General features: G+C 49.8%; 1 protein-coding gene across 1 annotated transcript; it reads left to right on the forward strand.

The window, feature by feature from the left end:
* The first annotated feature begins 10,491 nt into the window (after positions 1-10,491).
* LOC132592492 (epididymal secretory protein 4-like) lies at positions 10,492-16,592 on the forward strand. The gene is made up of 5 exons (XM_060277499.1): positions 10,492-10,587; positions 12,356-12,413; positions 14,682-14,774; positions 15,912-16,013; positions 16,567-16,592. The coding sequence occupies exons 1-5, from the start codon at positions 10,492-10,494 to the stop codon at positions 16,590-16,592; spliced, it is 375 nt and encodes a 124-aa protein (XP_060133482.1).
* Positions 16,593-16,647: the final 55 nt, after the last annotated feature.

Below are 16,647 nucleotides of genomic sequence, written 5' to 3' on the forward strand. Positions count from 1 at the left end.
TGCCTTACGTGGAACGGCTTAGGGAGCTGGGCACGTTTAGCCTGGAGAAGAGAAGGTTAAGGGATAATAATAATAATCCTATATAATAATGTCCAAGTTGTCCCTGCGTCCAAGCTGTCCCGTGTGTCCCTGGGGTACTGCGCATGTACCCCAGAGACACAGGGATTGGACGGAGGGACAACGGCCAACCGCCGCTCCGCCAACCGCCGCTCCGAAGCCCAGTCTCATGCTGGAGGTGCACGGCGAGGCGGCGGGGAAAAGAAGCGCTCCCCCCGGCAGCCTTGCCGCGCACCTCCGGCATGGGACGGCGCTTCCTCGGCGAGGGAAGCCGGCTTTGGCTTGGCGGCGGCGGGAAGAAGAGGAGGAATTCCTCCTCTTTTTCCCGCCGCCGCCAAGCCAGTCCCCAAGCCGAAGTGCGGCGCGGCGGGGGCTTTTCGCCGTTTGCCTTCCCGGAGCGAAGGGGGAGGCAAACGGCGAAAAGCACCCGTCGCGCCGCACTTCGGCTCGGGGGCTGGCTTGGCGTGCGCGGCGAGGCGGTGGGGGGGGAGAAGCGCTCCTCCCCCCCCCCCGCCGCCTCGGCACGCAGCGCCGGCATGGGACGGAGTTTCGGAGAAGGTCTCCGAAGCCCCGTCTCATGCGGGAGGTGCGCGGTGAGGCGGCGGGGGGGGGGAGAAGCACTCCTCCCCCCCGCCGCCTCACCACGCAGCGCCGACATGGGACAGGGCTTCGGAGACCTTCTCCGAAGCCCCGTCTCATGCGGGAGGTGCGCGGTGAGGCGGGGGGGGAGAAGCACTCCCCCCCCCGCCGCCTCACCAGGCAGCGCCGACATGGGACGGGGCTTCGGAGACCTTCTCCGAAGCCCCGTCTCATGCGGGAGGTGCGCGGCGAGGCGGGGGGGGAGAGAAGCGCTCCTCCCCCCCCCCGCCGCCTCACCACGCAGCGCCGGCATGGGACGGAGTTTCGGAGAAGGTCTCCGAAGCCCCGTCTCATGCGGGAGGTGCGCAGCGGGGGGGGCGGGAGAAGTGCTTCTCCCCCCCCCCCCCGCCGCCTCGCCACGCACCTCCCGCATGAGACGGGGCTTCGGAGACCTCCGAAGCTCGGTCCCATGCCGGCGCTGCAGGACAGCAGCGTTCTAGCGCCCGTTTTTAAACGGGCTGAATTCCACTATTATTTATACCCCACCCATCTGGCTGGGTTTCCCCAGCCACTCTGGGCGGCTTCCAACAGGAAAAAAAAATTGATTAAACATTAAAAGCCTCCCTAAACATGGCTGCCTTCAGATGTCTTCTAAAAATCTGGTAGCTGTTTTTCTTTTTGACATCTGATGGGTGGACATTCTACAGGGCAGGTGCCACTACCGAGAAGGCCCTCTGCCTGGTTCCCTGCAACTTGGCTTCTCGCAACGTGGGAACCGCCAGAAGGCCTTCGGTACTGGACCTCAGTGTCCGGGCAGAACAATGGGGGTGATATGATAGCCATGTTCAAATATATTAAAGGATGCCATATAGAGGAGGGAGAAAGGTTGTTTTCTGCTGCTCCAGAGAAGCGTACACGGAGCAATGGATTCCAACTACAAGAAAGAAGATTCCACCTAAACATTAGGAAGAACTTCCTGACAGTAAGAGCTGTTCAGCAGTGGAATTTGCTGCCAAGGAGTATAGTGGAGTCTCCTTCTTTGGAGGTCTTTAAGCAGAGGCTTGACAGCCATCTGTCAGGAATGCTTTGATGGTGTTTCCTGCTTGGCAGGGGGTTGGACTGGATGGCCCTTGTGTTCTTTTCCAACTCCGTGATTCTATGATTCTATGAATCTTTCGAGGAGTTTATAAGTGGTCCATGTTTCACAAGCATACAGTAAGGTGGGGAGTACAATAGTACAATCAGCCAAACACCCTGGAGGGGGCAAGGCAGCTTCTTCCAAAGGCACTTTAAGCCAAGAATCGTAGAGTTGGAACTTGGAAGGGACCCTTGGAGTCATCTAGTCCATCCGTCTGATCTTTGGCCCAATGTGGGTCTCAAACCCACAATCCTGATCTTAAGGGTCTCATGCCCCCCCCCAATTTGGCCTGATTGCAATTATGATCCATGTCACAGCTTCCTATACTCCGAGGTCAGGTGCCTCAGAAACGCCACTCCCCGTAATTCTGCTTCCCAAAGATGACCCAGCTGGAAGCTAGATCTTCAACACCGGCTGCTTCCTCTGCACTTGAGGGTCAGCTAGCTTTGGGGGTCTTGGGTAGGTGGCCGTGAGACTCACAGCTTTCCTCCTCTATGCTTCACAACTGCCTGCCCACCCACCACCCCACATCTACTGCCTGCAGTGGTTGCCTCACACTGCATAGCTCTAGGGTTGCCCCTGGTGAAAATACACACACACCAATATTGCTGTTTCTTTCATTCCTCTATCATCTTTCCTCCAAGGAGTGCCTGGTTCCCCACAGTTGCATCTTATCTTCATGACCCCCTGAGCTAGTTCATGGTGAGAGAAGCAGACTGGCCCAAACAGTGGCGTAGCGTGGATTGCCAAGTGCCCAGGAAAGTATTGTGACCCCTAACTGGTGCCTGCAATTTCAGCTTTCCTGTTGGAACAGTCTCCCTTCTCTTCTCCGCCCCACAACCGTGTGCTGATTTGGGGGTTCCCCAGATGCCCAAGAGCCAATTTGGAGAGTGTGTGTGGGGGAGAGTCCTATTATACTCGTGGGGCTCATTGCACTGGCTTCTGCTGCCACACCAGCTTAGCTGGATCCGACCCCTCTGTTTGTACTTTCATCCTTCCAGACTGTGACACTTTATGGTTTAAAGTTCTTATTCTTCGTTTTCTTTCCTTTTTCACGTTTGTACTTTTAAATATATTAAAAGGGGCATTTTAAAAAATACCTCTGTCTATCTCTCCTGCCCTCCCCCATGCACACACACACACACACACACACACAAAACACTTTGGCAGACACATTGTGCACCTTCTGAATGCGGAGACCCAGGTACGTGTTTGCAATATACAGTGAAGATTCTATGGGATGTTTTGTGTTGGCAACATCAGTGGAAGACCACTGTCTTCCAGCGTCTTCTCCATCATGCACATCTCTGCCTGCAGCCTCTTAATCTGCCACTAGGTGGAGACTGCCAGTATCCTGTCCATTCAGAGAAATCTGCTGTACTTTCTCCTTGTCCATTTTAATGACTCAGATGCCATGTGTCATCTTTTCCCAGGAATGGATACGCCCTCTTTTTCACAGGCATGCAACATGAGAGTTGTCACAGCGATCTATTGATAAAAGTAGAAGTCGGCAAATGTGTCCTCTTTTTTGATATTCAAAATTTGGCAACCCTACTCAGATGCGTTCTTTTATTGTGCAAAACTTACTTTAAATACACGGGGGGGGGGACCAGTTTCCCCTCAGTCTTTTTGAAAACAGCATGCATTTATTGTTGAAGCTCCCACGAAACATTTGTATTTATTAAGGAACTCTGGCTGGGCATCCTCCTGCTCTCATTTTTTAAATTGTTCTAATAATGTGACTAGCTGGCCAGGCCATGCGTTGCTGTGGCTCATCCCTGTGATTCTCCCCACCCTGTCCCAATCCATGACCTATCCCATCCCCTCCTGCCCCCAACCCACACCCAGGCGAGCCCCCACATCCATTCGGCCTAGTCTGTAAAGGTGAGCCTCCATTTGGCCTAGAAGCTGCAGTAGCAGTGTAGCCTCCGATAGAGGACCAAGGTTTTCAAGCTGTAGTACCAGTGTAGCTGCCACTAGAGGGCGCTGTGTTGCAACCTCTTCTGCCTTCTATTTCCCAACTTCCACGGCCCTCTGATTTCAGAGTTCCAAACCAGTGGGTTTTACCTGGTTTTCGTGGCACCGGTGTGACATGTGGGCAATCTAAGCACATGGAAACACTCAGATATCCCCATGTGACGCTGTGGCCAAATTTGAACGCGATCGGGCAAGCGGTTTCGGAGAACGTCGCGGCCTAACAAACATGGACCTTCTACGTTTTTTTTAATATAGATCACTCTTCATGGCACCTTAACAGAGGGAGAAAGGTCCCTGCCCCAAGGAGCTTGCAGTCTGATAAGAGGACATAAGCCGAGGTTGAGCCTTTATGAGATGGGGGCTCTGCGGCTGAGTGGTTCCTGTGTCTTGAAAATTGTCCTGAGTGGGAGCATTTTTGATAGGGATTTTAGGATTCTATGATTCTAAGACCTGCCAAGAAAAACAAGGAACTTATTTATGTATGCTACAACAGCAGCAAGAGTCTTATTGGCACAAAATTGGAAAAATGAGGAACAGAGCCATCTTAAGCGTACCAGGCGCCGTGGCACGACGATCCCTCCGGCATCCCTCGCGCTCTGCTGGGCAGGGCCAGGTGCAGCGGGCAGGCAGCAGCGGCAACCTCCGTTGGGGGAAACCTGGAGCTGGACTTGGGTTACCTTCCGTCCACACTACTTCAATTCACAGCGAGCACAGACAGCACTGCCCCACAATGCTCTGTGGCACCTCATTTGCATGGAAAGGAGCGAAGCGGGCAAGGCGGAGGCGACTCCATGTGCCTCTTTGATGCTCCCCCTGCTGGGCGGGCACCCTGGCGCACTGCGCCAGTCAGCCCAATAGGAAGGATGGTCCTGATGAGGAAATCCCGATGAAAGAACAATGGCAAGGAAAGTTGATGAGTTATGCAGAGACGGCAAAGTTAACATACAGAATATGTGAGAAAGACAACCGTGACTTTAAAGAAGAATGGGAACTTTTTACAAATTACTTAAAAAGACAACAAAAAGGACTTGGACTCCTTGGCAGGTTTTGAATAAACATTCACAATTTTATTGGTAGAACACATGACAGATAAAGTAATGATATGTGCAAATTTATAACATGCAGAAAATAATATGTATTAACAAATCAGAGAGGGAAGCCTCGAGGGGGTGGGAGAGGGAGGGAGGGGAAGGAATAAAAAAGGGGGGAAATGTAATTGATTATATTGATTGATAACTTGTTTTGCTAAATTTGTTTATATATATATATATATATATATATATATATATATATATATATATATAATATAAGAAAATTGTCCCGAGTGGGAATAACTGAAGGGGCAGGATTGCAATTTAGGGCTGCTCCCAGATCCCACTTGGAGAGCTGTCTTGATCAAGCAGTTTATAAATCATCTAAATAAAGAAGGCTGTTGAACCTCTCAGGGTTTGTTTTTGTTTTTTAAAAAATTCTTAGGTTACAAAAGTACGCACATTGTCTCTTTGGGTTGTGGAGTCTTTTCTACAGATCAATTACATTTGATGTGAGGCTAGCTTTGCGTACAGTACAGTCATACCGTACCTTTGCAGTTGAACAGAATCCATTCCGGAAGTCCATTTGACTTCCAAAACGTTTGAAAACCAAAAGTGCGGCTTCTGATTGGCTGCAGGAATCAGAAGCTGCGCCGAACATCCGGCTTCTGAAAATCATTTGAAAACCGGGACACTCACTTCCGGGTTTCGATCATTTGGGAGCCGATTTGTTCGGGAGCCAAGCCATTCGAGATCCAAGGTATGGCTGTATAAGGTTGGGGGAGAAGAGAGGGTGTGGGCTGGTAAAATTGACCTTCTTTTACTTAGTGTATGTGCGGGGCTTTTGTGTGGCTTCCAATACCTGTTTAGTTACTGCATTTTGCATATTACTTGAAGGACTGCTGTCCAGAAGAGCTGGATTTGGGAGCATTCCCACCACTTGTGGAGGTATGGGCCTGTAGAGGTGCATCCTCTCCAGCATTTTGGTGAGGTTCCTGGGCGTATCAGAGCCATTTTCCATGATGTAAGGTACCATCTGTAGCTGAGTTTCAGAGTGAGTTCCCCTTTTTTTAGCTGAGATGGATTTACAGGGAAGTTTAGACCACATTCTAGTCCAGTAGTTCCCAACAGGTGGTCCGGGGACCCCCAGGGGTCCGCGAGCTATGCCAGAGGGGTCCTCAAGATCCTATTAGAATAAAAAATATATTAAATATATTTCGTATGATAACAGATTTTTTGTTTTGGCCGCTTCCTGCATGAGCAGAGTCTAGCACAAAACTAGAATTAGATAGAGGCAGTAGTTCTGCTGTATGCCGCAAGGACTACAAGAAACTTGGAGATAAGGCAATGAAAAAGATCCTTCCATTTGCAACCACATATCGGTGTGAGCAAGCATTTTCTTCCATGTGTTTCATGAAAAACAAATATAGGAATCGGCTCGACATGCGGTCGGATTGCAGAGTGAAAGTTTCAAGTTTGGAACCTAATATTTCAGAAATAATGGACTCAAAGGACAGATTTAACTCATCTCATTAAGAACTGAAAATTAAAACTAACTGTATACTGATGGAGTACTCTGTTGTAACTGTAAAAAACGTATAAATAGGAAATATAAAAAGACTCTTAATTTGGCTCTCACTTTTTAATTTTAGAATTAGGAATTAATGGGGGTCCTTGTCACAATAGCGGCTCGATGAGGGGTCCTTGAGAAAATTTTGTTGGGAGCCCCTGTTCTAGTCCATTGCATGGGGTTTATTTCATAGCCTGTGCTGTGCTCCCATTGTTTTTTGATTGTGTCAAGGGGGGTTGTGGGATTCTGGAGCAGTATTTTGTATATTGTGGATTACACAGGGCCGTCTTAAGCGTATCTGGCACCTTAGCGCCGTGGTGCGAAGATCCCTCCGGCGCTCCCACCCCGTTTCGCAGCGCGGCTGCCACGGGCACAGCAGCGCGGCACCCCCCCCCCCTGGCGGCCCGGCGCCCTGGTGCATTGCGCCACCCAGCCTTGCCTTAGAGCCGGCCCTGGGATTACATCCCCTTGCCATTTCCCTTTGCTGTCAGGAGAAGGTTTTCGAAGGTGGTCAAAGTGGCTGCTGAATTTACTACTGGATTGTTTAAGAAGGCATGTAGTTGGTGGTGTGTTAGCCAGCGTATTCGGGTGTTGCTTAGTTTGTCTTGTATTTCTTGTGTCGATAAGGGTTTGTAATTTTTTTAGACGCCTGCTAAGCGGTGTCGGCCTTTGGCTTGGCAAGTCTTTATGTGGAAGTTTTGTGCTGCATGATGGAATAGTGGGTGATGAGCCAGGGGCCTTAGTGGGGATGGGGACAGTTTGACTACATTTTCCTTCCATGCTTTAAGTATGGACTGTGTGAACCTTTTTAGTGTTGTGGGGATTTTCTTTAGTTCGTTTTGGATAAGTGGGTATGCTGCGGTAGTGGTGTTTTCGACTGTGTCTCTCTCCACGTGAACCCATTGTTTCATCTTGTCTTCTAGAATGTATGGGATCATGTGACACACTTGGTTGGTGATGTAGTATAATTCTGTGTTGATAATTCCCCACCCTCCTTCTGAGGAGGGGAGGTGCAGGTATTTGGGGCTTATTCTTGGCTTTTTGTGTGAGGTAATAAATAAGTGTAGTTTTCCCCCCTGCCATTTACAGAGTTCGTAGAATCGTAGAGTTGGAAGGGACCCGCGGGTCATCTAGTCCAACCACCGCAATGCAGGAATCTCACCTAAAGCATCCCTGACAGATGACCACCCAACCTCTGCTTAAAATCCTCCAAGGAAGGAGAGTCCACAACTTCCCAAGGTTCGAGTCCTACCCTCCAGAGCAGGAGAAAACAAGCTTGTTCCCTCTTCCATGTGACAGCCCTTAAGATATTTGAAGATGGCTGTCATTATCTTCTCTCAGCCTCCTCTTCAGCTCCTTCAAGCACTCCTCGTAAAGCTTGGTATCCAGACCCTTGATCATCTTGGTTGCCTTCCTCTGCACACATTCCAACTTGTCTACCTGTCTTTCAAATCAGAACCAGTGAAGGCAGTGAAGGTCCTGTGTGAGTGCCTGGAAGCGGTTGGAGGATGGATGGCGGCTAACAGATTGAGGTTGAATCCTGACAAGACAGAAGTACTGTTCGTGGGGGACAGGAGGCGGGCAGGGGTGGAGGATTCCCTGGTTCTGAATGGGGTAACTGTGCCCCTGAAAGACCAGGTGTGCAGCCTGGGAGTCATTTTGGACTCACAGCTGTCCATGGAGGCGCAGGTCAATTCTGTGTCCAGGGCAGCTGTCTATCAGCTCCATCTGGTACGCAGGCTGAGACCCTACCTGCCTGCAGACTGTCTAGCCAGAGTGGTGCATGCTCTGGTTATCTCTCGCTTGGACTACTGCAATGCGCTCTACGTGGGGCTACCTTTGAAGGTGACTCGGAAACTACAACTAATCCAGAATGCGGCAGCTAGACTGGTGACTGGGAGTGGCTGCCGAGACCACATAACACCGGTCTTGAAAGATCTACATTGGCTCCCAGTACGTTTCCGAGCACAATTCAAAGTGTTGGTGCTGACCTTTAAAGCCTTAAATGGCCTTGGTCCAGTATACCTGAAGGAGCGTCTCCACCTCCATCATTCTGCCCGGACACTGAGGTCCAGCACCGAGGGCCTTCTGGCAGTTCCCTCGTTGCGAGAAGCCAAGTTGCAGGGAACTAGGCAGAGGGCCTTCTCGGTGGTGGCGCCTGCCCTGTGGAACGCCCTCCCAAGAGATGTCAAAAAGGAAAACAACTACCAGACTTTTTAGAAGACATCTGAAGGCAGCCCTGTTCAGGGAGGCTTTTAATGTTTAATAGATTGTTGTGTTTTATTCTTCTGTTGGAAGCCGCCCAGAGTGGCTGGGGAGACCCGGCCAGATGGACGGGGTATAAATAATAAATTATTATTATTATTATTGTCAACATCCTTCTTAAATTGTGGTGCTCAGAACTGGACACGGTATTCCAAGTGTGGTCTAACCAAGGCAGAATAGAGTGGTACTATTACTTCCTTTAATCTGGACACTGCTATTGATGCAGCCTAGTATAGCATTAGCCTTTTTCGACGCTGCATCACACTGTTGACTCATGTTCAGCTTGTGGTCCATCAAGACCCCTAGATCCTTTCCACATGTCCTGTTAGTAAGCCAGGTATCCCCCATCTTATATTTGTGCATCTGGTTCTTCCTGCCTGAGTCTAGAAGCTTACATTTGTCCCCATTGAAATTCATTTTGTTAGCTTGGGTCCAGTTCTCCAATCTGTTACGGTCATTTTGAATCCTGATTCTGTCTTCTGCGGCATTAGCTACCCCTCCCAGTTTGGTGCTATCTGCAAATTTGATGAGCATTCCCTCAATTCCTTCATCCAAGTCGTTTACAAAGACATTGAACAACAATGGGCCCAGGACAGAACCCTGCGGCACCCCACTTGTCACATTTTTCCAGGATGATGAGGAACCATGAATGAATACTCTTTGGGTTCGGTCAGTCAACCAGCTAAAAATCCACCTAACAGTTATCTCATTCAACCCACATTTTACCAGCTTCCTTGCAAGAATATCATGGAAGACTTTGTGATTTTTCAGAAGTTTTTGCTTGCACCAGTTGAAGTTTCTCGCGGTGGTTTCAGGAGAATTGACACCGGTGTCATTTTGCAGAAAGGCAAACGAATAGGACACCCCAATTTTCACTGGAGAAATGTTGGAGAGGATGTGCCCCATCACACTTCTATTCTTCACCCTTTTGTTGGGGGGGGGGGGACCACAGGTCTTTAAGCCCCTGTGATCTCAGCTCCTACCCAGAACTGGCATGTGGCAGTCTGTGAAAGAACAAGTGTGTTATACTCCTTTCCTCTGATGCACAAAGAGATCTCCACAAAACACCAAACAGACCCTTGGGGTTCTCCCTCCATCTTTGTAAATGAAGGGTGGGATGGAAGGGAATCAAAAGTGTTGCTATTATTCCTCCATCAACCCACAACATAGCCTGTTGCTCTCACGCTCGCCCCCTTTGCATACGTTGTTGGGTGGATTCGCTTGCAAGACATTTGGAGGCAAATCTATAAACTGGGCTCCTGCAATGCTGGTTTCTTCATTCTCCTCTTCCCAGGTTCCCAGTTCATGCTAAAATCAGGAGAAAGCCACCTCCAGGATGAGGCCTGCGTTGCTGTTGCTGTTGGGACTGTCCCCTGGCTGCTTATTCCCAGTCACTGCGCACATCCCTGTGCAGTCAGACTTTGAGCCCCAAAAGGTAAGTGATTTTCAGGTGGGACTTTCGAGCCAGATTGGCGTGGTGAAAAAGCCCCCAAGAGCTTGGCCCTCCAACGCCTCATTTAGTGGACATAGGATGCCCCTGTTTTCATCAGAGAAATGCTGGAGGGGGTGATACCAGCAGCAGAGCAGGCAGAACCCAAGAGTGGCAGATTCTCCTGGGGATATTGGGGACCCTTTTGCTTATTCCCCTGGTTTTGCCTTTCTTGAGACTCTGGACAGCCTTCTTCCTCTGAGCAGCTTTGCTCTAGAGTAGGAGCCCTGTGGCTTTGGGCTTCCCCTTCTCCTCTCTCCCAGATACAAGAGCATTGCTGCTTTCACCCCTGGTAGGAGGAGTTTGGCTGCTCAGTGCAGTTCCTCTTCTGTTTCAGGTTGCAGGGTTATGGCATCCCATCGCAATGGTTTCCTCTACACCCGAGATGCCGGAACGCGACAATCTGACGGCGCAGGTGGACCACCGTGTGACGGTTTCTGATAGCGGCGACTTGAAACTCACTGCTAATGTTACGCTGTTAGTACCCTCAAATTGGTCCAGTCGATGGTGGCCTAGGACCCTTTTCCTGAAATCGTTTGGTGGTGTTGCTCGGTCTTGCCAGGTTGCATAGGCAATACTGAGCTGGATGGAAGAAGGGTCCGATTTGGGATGAAGCTGGTCCCTAGGGAAGGTCACAGGTTCCAGTTCTTTATCTTACGAGTTTATAGAGGGACGCAGGTGGTGCTGTGATCTAAACCACTGAACCTCTTGGGCTTGTTCGAATCCACGGTCGGCAGTTCGAATCCACGTGAGCACCCAGTGCTCTGTCCAAGCTCCTGCCAACCTAGCAGTTCAAAAGCACAGCAGTGCAAGTAGATAAATAGGTACCACGACAGCAGGAAGGTAAACAGCGTTTCCGTGCACTCTGGCACTCGTCACAATGTCCCGTTGCACCAGATGCAGTTTAGTCATGCTGGCCACATGATCTGGAAAGCTGTCTGTGGGCAAATGCCGGTTCTTTCGGCCTGAAAGCAGAGATGAGCGCCACACCCCATAGTCAAATTCGACTGGACTTAACCGTCCAGGGGTCCTTATAGAATCGTAGAGTTGGAAGGGACCTTGATGGTCATCCAGCCCAGCCCCCTGCAATGCAGGAATTTCAAGTATCCAGGACAGATGACCACCCAACCTCTGCTTTAAAAGGCCTCTGAATTTTTAAAAATTATTTCATAAAATGCCACAGCGAATGACCCAGTTCGTACAATGGTGCAATGGGTCCTCTGTGACACCTGGGTCAGTGCCAATTCTGCTGATCGACATGTTTGAGAGAGAACATGTAGAGCAAGGCAATCTCATAGGTAAACTGGTCCCAAATAGTTAAGGGTTTTATGTGCCAATAGGAAGAGAATCATAGAATCGTAAGATGGTATAGTTGGGAGGCACCAAGACCCCCCAAAATCCCTGGGTCCAGCAGGAGTTAGAACTGAATCAATGCTTGGAAGGTTAACCTGCGTGCTAGACACAGAAGCAAAGGTTAAAATATAATCCGAAGTCAGGAAATCGCCTGGGAGGTGAGCCATTGGGAAGAACGAAAGGAAGGCGACGAGCCATTCAGAAAGCCAAATGGATGGCAAATGGAAGGGCCGCCTCCCTTGAGTCTGAAGAAAAGGCAGAGTTGGAGAGTTGAGTTTTGGATTGGAGTTGGCTGCAAGGTGACCTGGTCAAGGTGTCCATGGCTCATATCTGTTTGAACCCACAGCTGCACCTGTGGGAGAAACAAGACCCTTCTAGGGTGCTGGTGCCAGGAAGCCCTCCTTTGTAGGCTCAGCTTGCATCCTAAAGACACTCCCGTCTCCGCTGCACCTCCTTTCCCAAAGGAATCACAAAGGCAGGGGAAAGTAATCCCGGGGATATCGCCCCGCTCGGAGATCGGGGTGGAATGTGACAAGATGGATCCCCAGTCCGTGGGTTTCTGCGATGCTTATTTCCCAAACCCTAGAAAACACAAGCAGGGGAGGGAGGGCCGAAGAAGGCTGCATCTCCTGCCTGGAAGTCTTTCAACTGAGCTTTCTTTTCCAGGAATGGCACCTGTACCAAAACAACCAAGAACTTAAGGCATACCAACCGACCTGGCATATTCAAAGTTCCCAGTAGGTATAAAAGCCACGAGTCATCCTCATATCTGGTTGTGGAGGCGGGGCTTGGGTTCCAGATTGGGGGGGGGGGTGTCAGTGTTGTGTCACGCATGCCCATGATGGAGCCCAGTGCCATGCAGCTTTGATGTCTCAACCCCCCCCCTTTGCTTTAAGTGGACCCCAGAAGCAGGAAGCCCTTTCATGGACCACGCCAGCTTGGGCAATCGCAGGGGTAGGAGGAAGACTTTCCACTACATGGCTGCTGCTTAGGCGCAAGCTGGAAACTGCTTGCGTCTCCCACTTGGCCTTGAGCAAGCAAGTTTCTGCCCAGCAAGCCAACAGCCGAGCCTCACCCCTCCCCTCTCTCCTTCGTCTTGGTGGCACTGCCCCCTGGAGGCAGCTCCCTTCAGCTTCCCTTCGAGTCACGGGCTGCAGATGCAAACGGTGTCCTCACTAAGTGCCCTGGACCCGAGCCCAGGAGCACACTCAGTCTGCTGCCCTGACAGTAAGAGCTGTTCGGCAGTGGAATTTGCTACCAAGGAGTGTGGTGGAGTCTCCTTCTTTGGAGGTCTTTAAGCAGAGGCTTGACAGGCATATGTCAAGAAAGCTTTGATGGTGTTTCCTGCTTGGCAGGGGGTTGGACTGGATGGCCCTTGTGGTCTCTTCCAACTCTATGATTCTATGAACTGCAGAGCAAATTATTATTATTATTATTAATAATAATAATAATAATAATAATTTACCCTGGCCACTCCGGGCACCTCCCAACAGAATATTAAAAACATGATAAAACATCAAACATTAAAAACTTCCCTAAACAGGGCTGCCTTCAGATGTCTTCTAAAAGTTGGATAGTTGTTTTTTCCCTTGACATCTGATGGGAGGGCGTTCCACAGGGCGGGTGCCACCACCGAGAAGGCCCTCTGCAGGGCGCCACCAGGAAAAAAATAGAGACCGCCTGTACAATGTCCCACTGCACACTCACCCTGCCTCCCACGCAGGCCCAGCCTGCAGGTAGTGGTGACCAACAGAGCCGCAAACTTTTCCACTGGGCTGAGGCCCTGGGCGAGCCTTGCACTTACCCCGCACAAGGCCGTCACAGACGCCACCTGAGAGTGGCTTGGTTCTGAGGCAGCCTTGGCTCCCACCGAGCAGTCTGGCGAGCAGGAGGTGCCCCTGACATAGAGCGCATTGCAGTAGTCCAAGCGGGAGATAACTAGAGCATGCACCACTCTGGCGAGACAGTCCGTGGGCAGGTAGGGTCTCAGCCTGCGTACCAGATGGAGCTGATAGACAGCTGCCCTGGACACAGAATTGACCTGTGCCTCCATGGACAGCTGTGAGTCCAAAATGACTCCCAGGCTGCGCACCTGGTCCTTCAGGGGCACAGTTACCACATTCAGGACCAGGGAGTCCTCCACACCTGCCCGCCTCCTGTCCCCTACAAACAGTACTTCTCTCTTGTCAGGATTCAACCTCAATCTGTTAGCCGCCATCTAACCTCCAACTGCCTCCAGGCACTCACACAGGACCTTCACCGCCTTCACTGGTTCTGATTTGAAAGAGCTGGGTATCATCCGCATACTGACGAACACCCAGCCCAAACCCCCTGATGATCTCTCCCAGTGGCTGCATGTAGATGTTAAAAAGCATGGGGGAGAGGACAGAACCCTGAGGCACCCCACAAGTGAGACCCCAGGGTTCTGAACACTCATCCCCCACCACCACTTTCTGAACACGGCCCAGGAGGAAGGAGCGGAACCACTGTATAACAGTGCCCCCAGCTCCCAACCCCTCTAGATGGTCCAGAAGGATGTTATGGTCGATGGTGTCAAACGCCGCTGAGAGATCCAGCAGAACTAGGAAACAGCTCTCACCTTTGTCCCTAGCCTGCCGGAGATCATCAACCAGTCCAGTGCGACCAAGGCAGTTTCAGTCCCACGATGAGGCCTGAATCCCGACTGGAAGGGATCCAAATGGAATCTCAATTCTAGCATCCCTGATAGATGGCCATCCAACCTCTGCTTCAAAAGCCACCAAGAACGGAGAGTTCATCCCCTCCCCAGGGAGTCGAAGTGCTCTTACTGTCACAAAGCTCTTCCTGATGTTGAGTCGGAATCACCTTTCTTGTAACTTGGAGCCATGGGTTCGAGTCCTACCCATGGGAGGAACCAAAGCCAGCTGTTCTGGGAGAGAGGGTCAGGAGAGGGTCGGCACCTTCGTGGATTTCTGAGGGTTCGGTGTTAGAATTTGCCGTTACTTTTAAGAACCGGCGGTCAGTCGTGGCAAAGGCGGAGGACACTTCTTTGGGCCCAGAGTTTCATCTTTGTGAATTCCCCCCCCCAAAAAAAAGCTATATCAAATGAGGTGGAAGTACTGTAGATAAGAGTGACTATTTAAGGTGACTAAGAGTGTTGCTTCCTCTGCTCCCTAGACCTTCAAGCAAAGATATGGGGCGGTGTTGTCTTATAGCTAACGTCTTATGGTGTTTCCTGTGCAGATAAATCCACAGTTCGCGTCATGGCTGCAGATTACGATAGATATATCATTTTCCATGTGAATATGGACACTTATTCGGCGATGTATCTGTCTGGTATGTGTTATGATGATGGATGGGGCAGATCTGGGGTTTGTTGTTGTTGTTTAGTCGTTTAGTCGTGTCTGACTCTTCGTGACCCCATGAACCAGAGCACGCCAGGCACTCCTGTCTTGCACTGCCTCCCACAGTTTGGTCAAACTCATGTCCGTAGCTTCGAGAACACTGTCCAACCATCTCGTCCTCTGTCGTCCCCTTCTCCTGGTGCCCTCCATCTTTCCCAACATCAGGGTCTTTTCCACGGAGTCTTCTCTTCTCATGAGGCAGCCAACAGGCCAAAGTATTGGAGCCTCAGCTTCACGATCTGTCCTTCCAGTGAGCATTCAGGGCTGATTTCCTTCAGAATTGTTAGGTTTGATCTTCTTGCAGTCCATGGGACTCTCAAGAGTCTCCTCTAGCACCACAATTCAAAAGCATCAATTCTTCGGCGATCAGCCTTCTTTATGGTCCAGCTCTCACTTCCATACATCACTACTGGGAAAACCATAGCTTTAACTATACGGACCTTTGTCGGCAAGGTGATGTCTCTGCTTTTTAAGATGCTGTCTAGGTTTGTCATTGCTTTTCTCCCAAGAAGCAGGCGTCTTTTAATTTCGTGACTGCTGTCACCATCTGCAGTGATCAAGGAGCCCAAGAAAGTAAAATCTCTCACTGCCTCCATTTCTTCCCCTTCTATTTGCCAGGAGGTGATGGGACCAGTGGCCATGATCTTGGTTTTTTTGATGTTGAGCTTCAGACCACATTTTGCGCTCTCCTCTTTCACCTTCATTAAAAGGTTCTTTAATTCCTCCTCACTGGGGTTCAGTAGAAAGCTATTTGCTTACTTTGGGCTCTTCCACACTTAGCTTTGCTCTGCATTTCTAGGCACAGCTCCTTGTCCAAGAATTTTTAATTTTATTTTTGCCCCAGCACTGGGGACACAAGTCTGCACCTTTGTAGGCTTTCGACTCCTTTCAACCCTCCATCAAAGCACTACCTTTGGCTCCATGAAGGAATGTGGTCCTGACTGATGGGTCATCTGGGGAAGACGACAGGAAGAAGATACTTTAGAGACGTTCTACATACAGTATCTGGATCAGAGATTTGGGCCTTTCCAGGTTGAAAGACTTACCCAACCTTTGCTTGTGTTTAAAGGTAGGAGACTGGAAGTTGGAGGCGCCATCGAAGATAAATTCAAGGATTTCGCCTCGGCTCAAGGATTTCCCGAGGGGAACATCAGATTCTTTGAAAGAGCCGGTAAGGCAAGCGGGTCTCAGTCGGTAGAGCAGGAGGCTCTTAATCTCAGGGTTGTGGGTTCAAGACCCACGTTGGGCAAAAGATTTCTGTATTGCAGGGGGTTGGACTACATGACCCTTGGGGTCCCTTCCAACCCTACAATTCAATGATTAAATGTGTGTGCGCACATGCATACACACACACACACACACACACACACAGAGAGAGAGAGATTATCTCCTGTTCTTTCACAGGCATAATAGATTTGTAGGTTATTATTTAGTTAGTTAGCTATTAAATTTGTATGCCACTCATCTGAAGAACTCAGGGTGTTTCACAGCATAAAAGTACAAGACAAAAATATAAAATAAAAACACAAAGAATAAAAACAAGAACAAAATGAAAAATAAGCGCCCCCTCCCAAAGATCTACTGTTTCTAAATTTATCAGCTTGTTAACTATGTTGATTGGCTCAGTTTTGAACTAGGATGGCGAGATACTAATATTCCTAATAAATAAATATGAATCGCCCCCATTTTCTTCCTCTGACCCTCTTCTCTCCTTTCCTCCACAGAACAATGCACTCCACAAGAGGATTAATTCCTAATACCCAGAAATGGCATTTCTTTATAGTGTGTGTGTTGTGTGTGTTGTG

The sequence above is a fragment of the Zootoca vivipara genome, chromosome 7, assembly GCF_963506605.1.
Source record: "Zootoca vivipara chromosome 7, rZooViv1.1, whole genome shotgun sequence".
Lineage (NCBI taxonomy): Eukaryota > Metazoa > Chordata > Lepidosauria > Squamata > Lacertidae > Zootoca > Zootoca vivipara.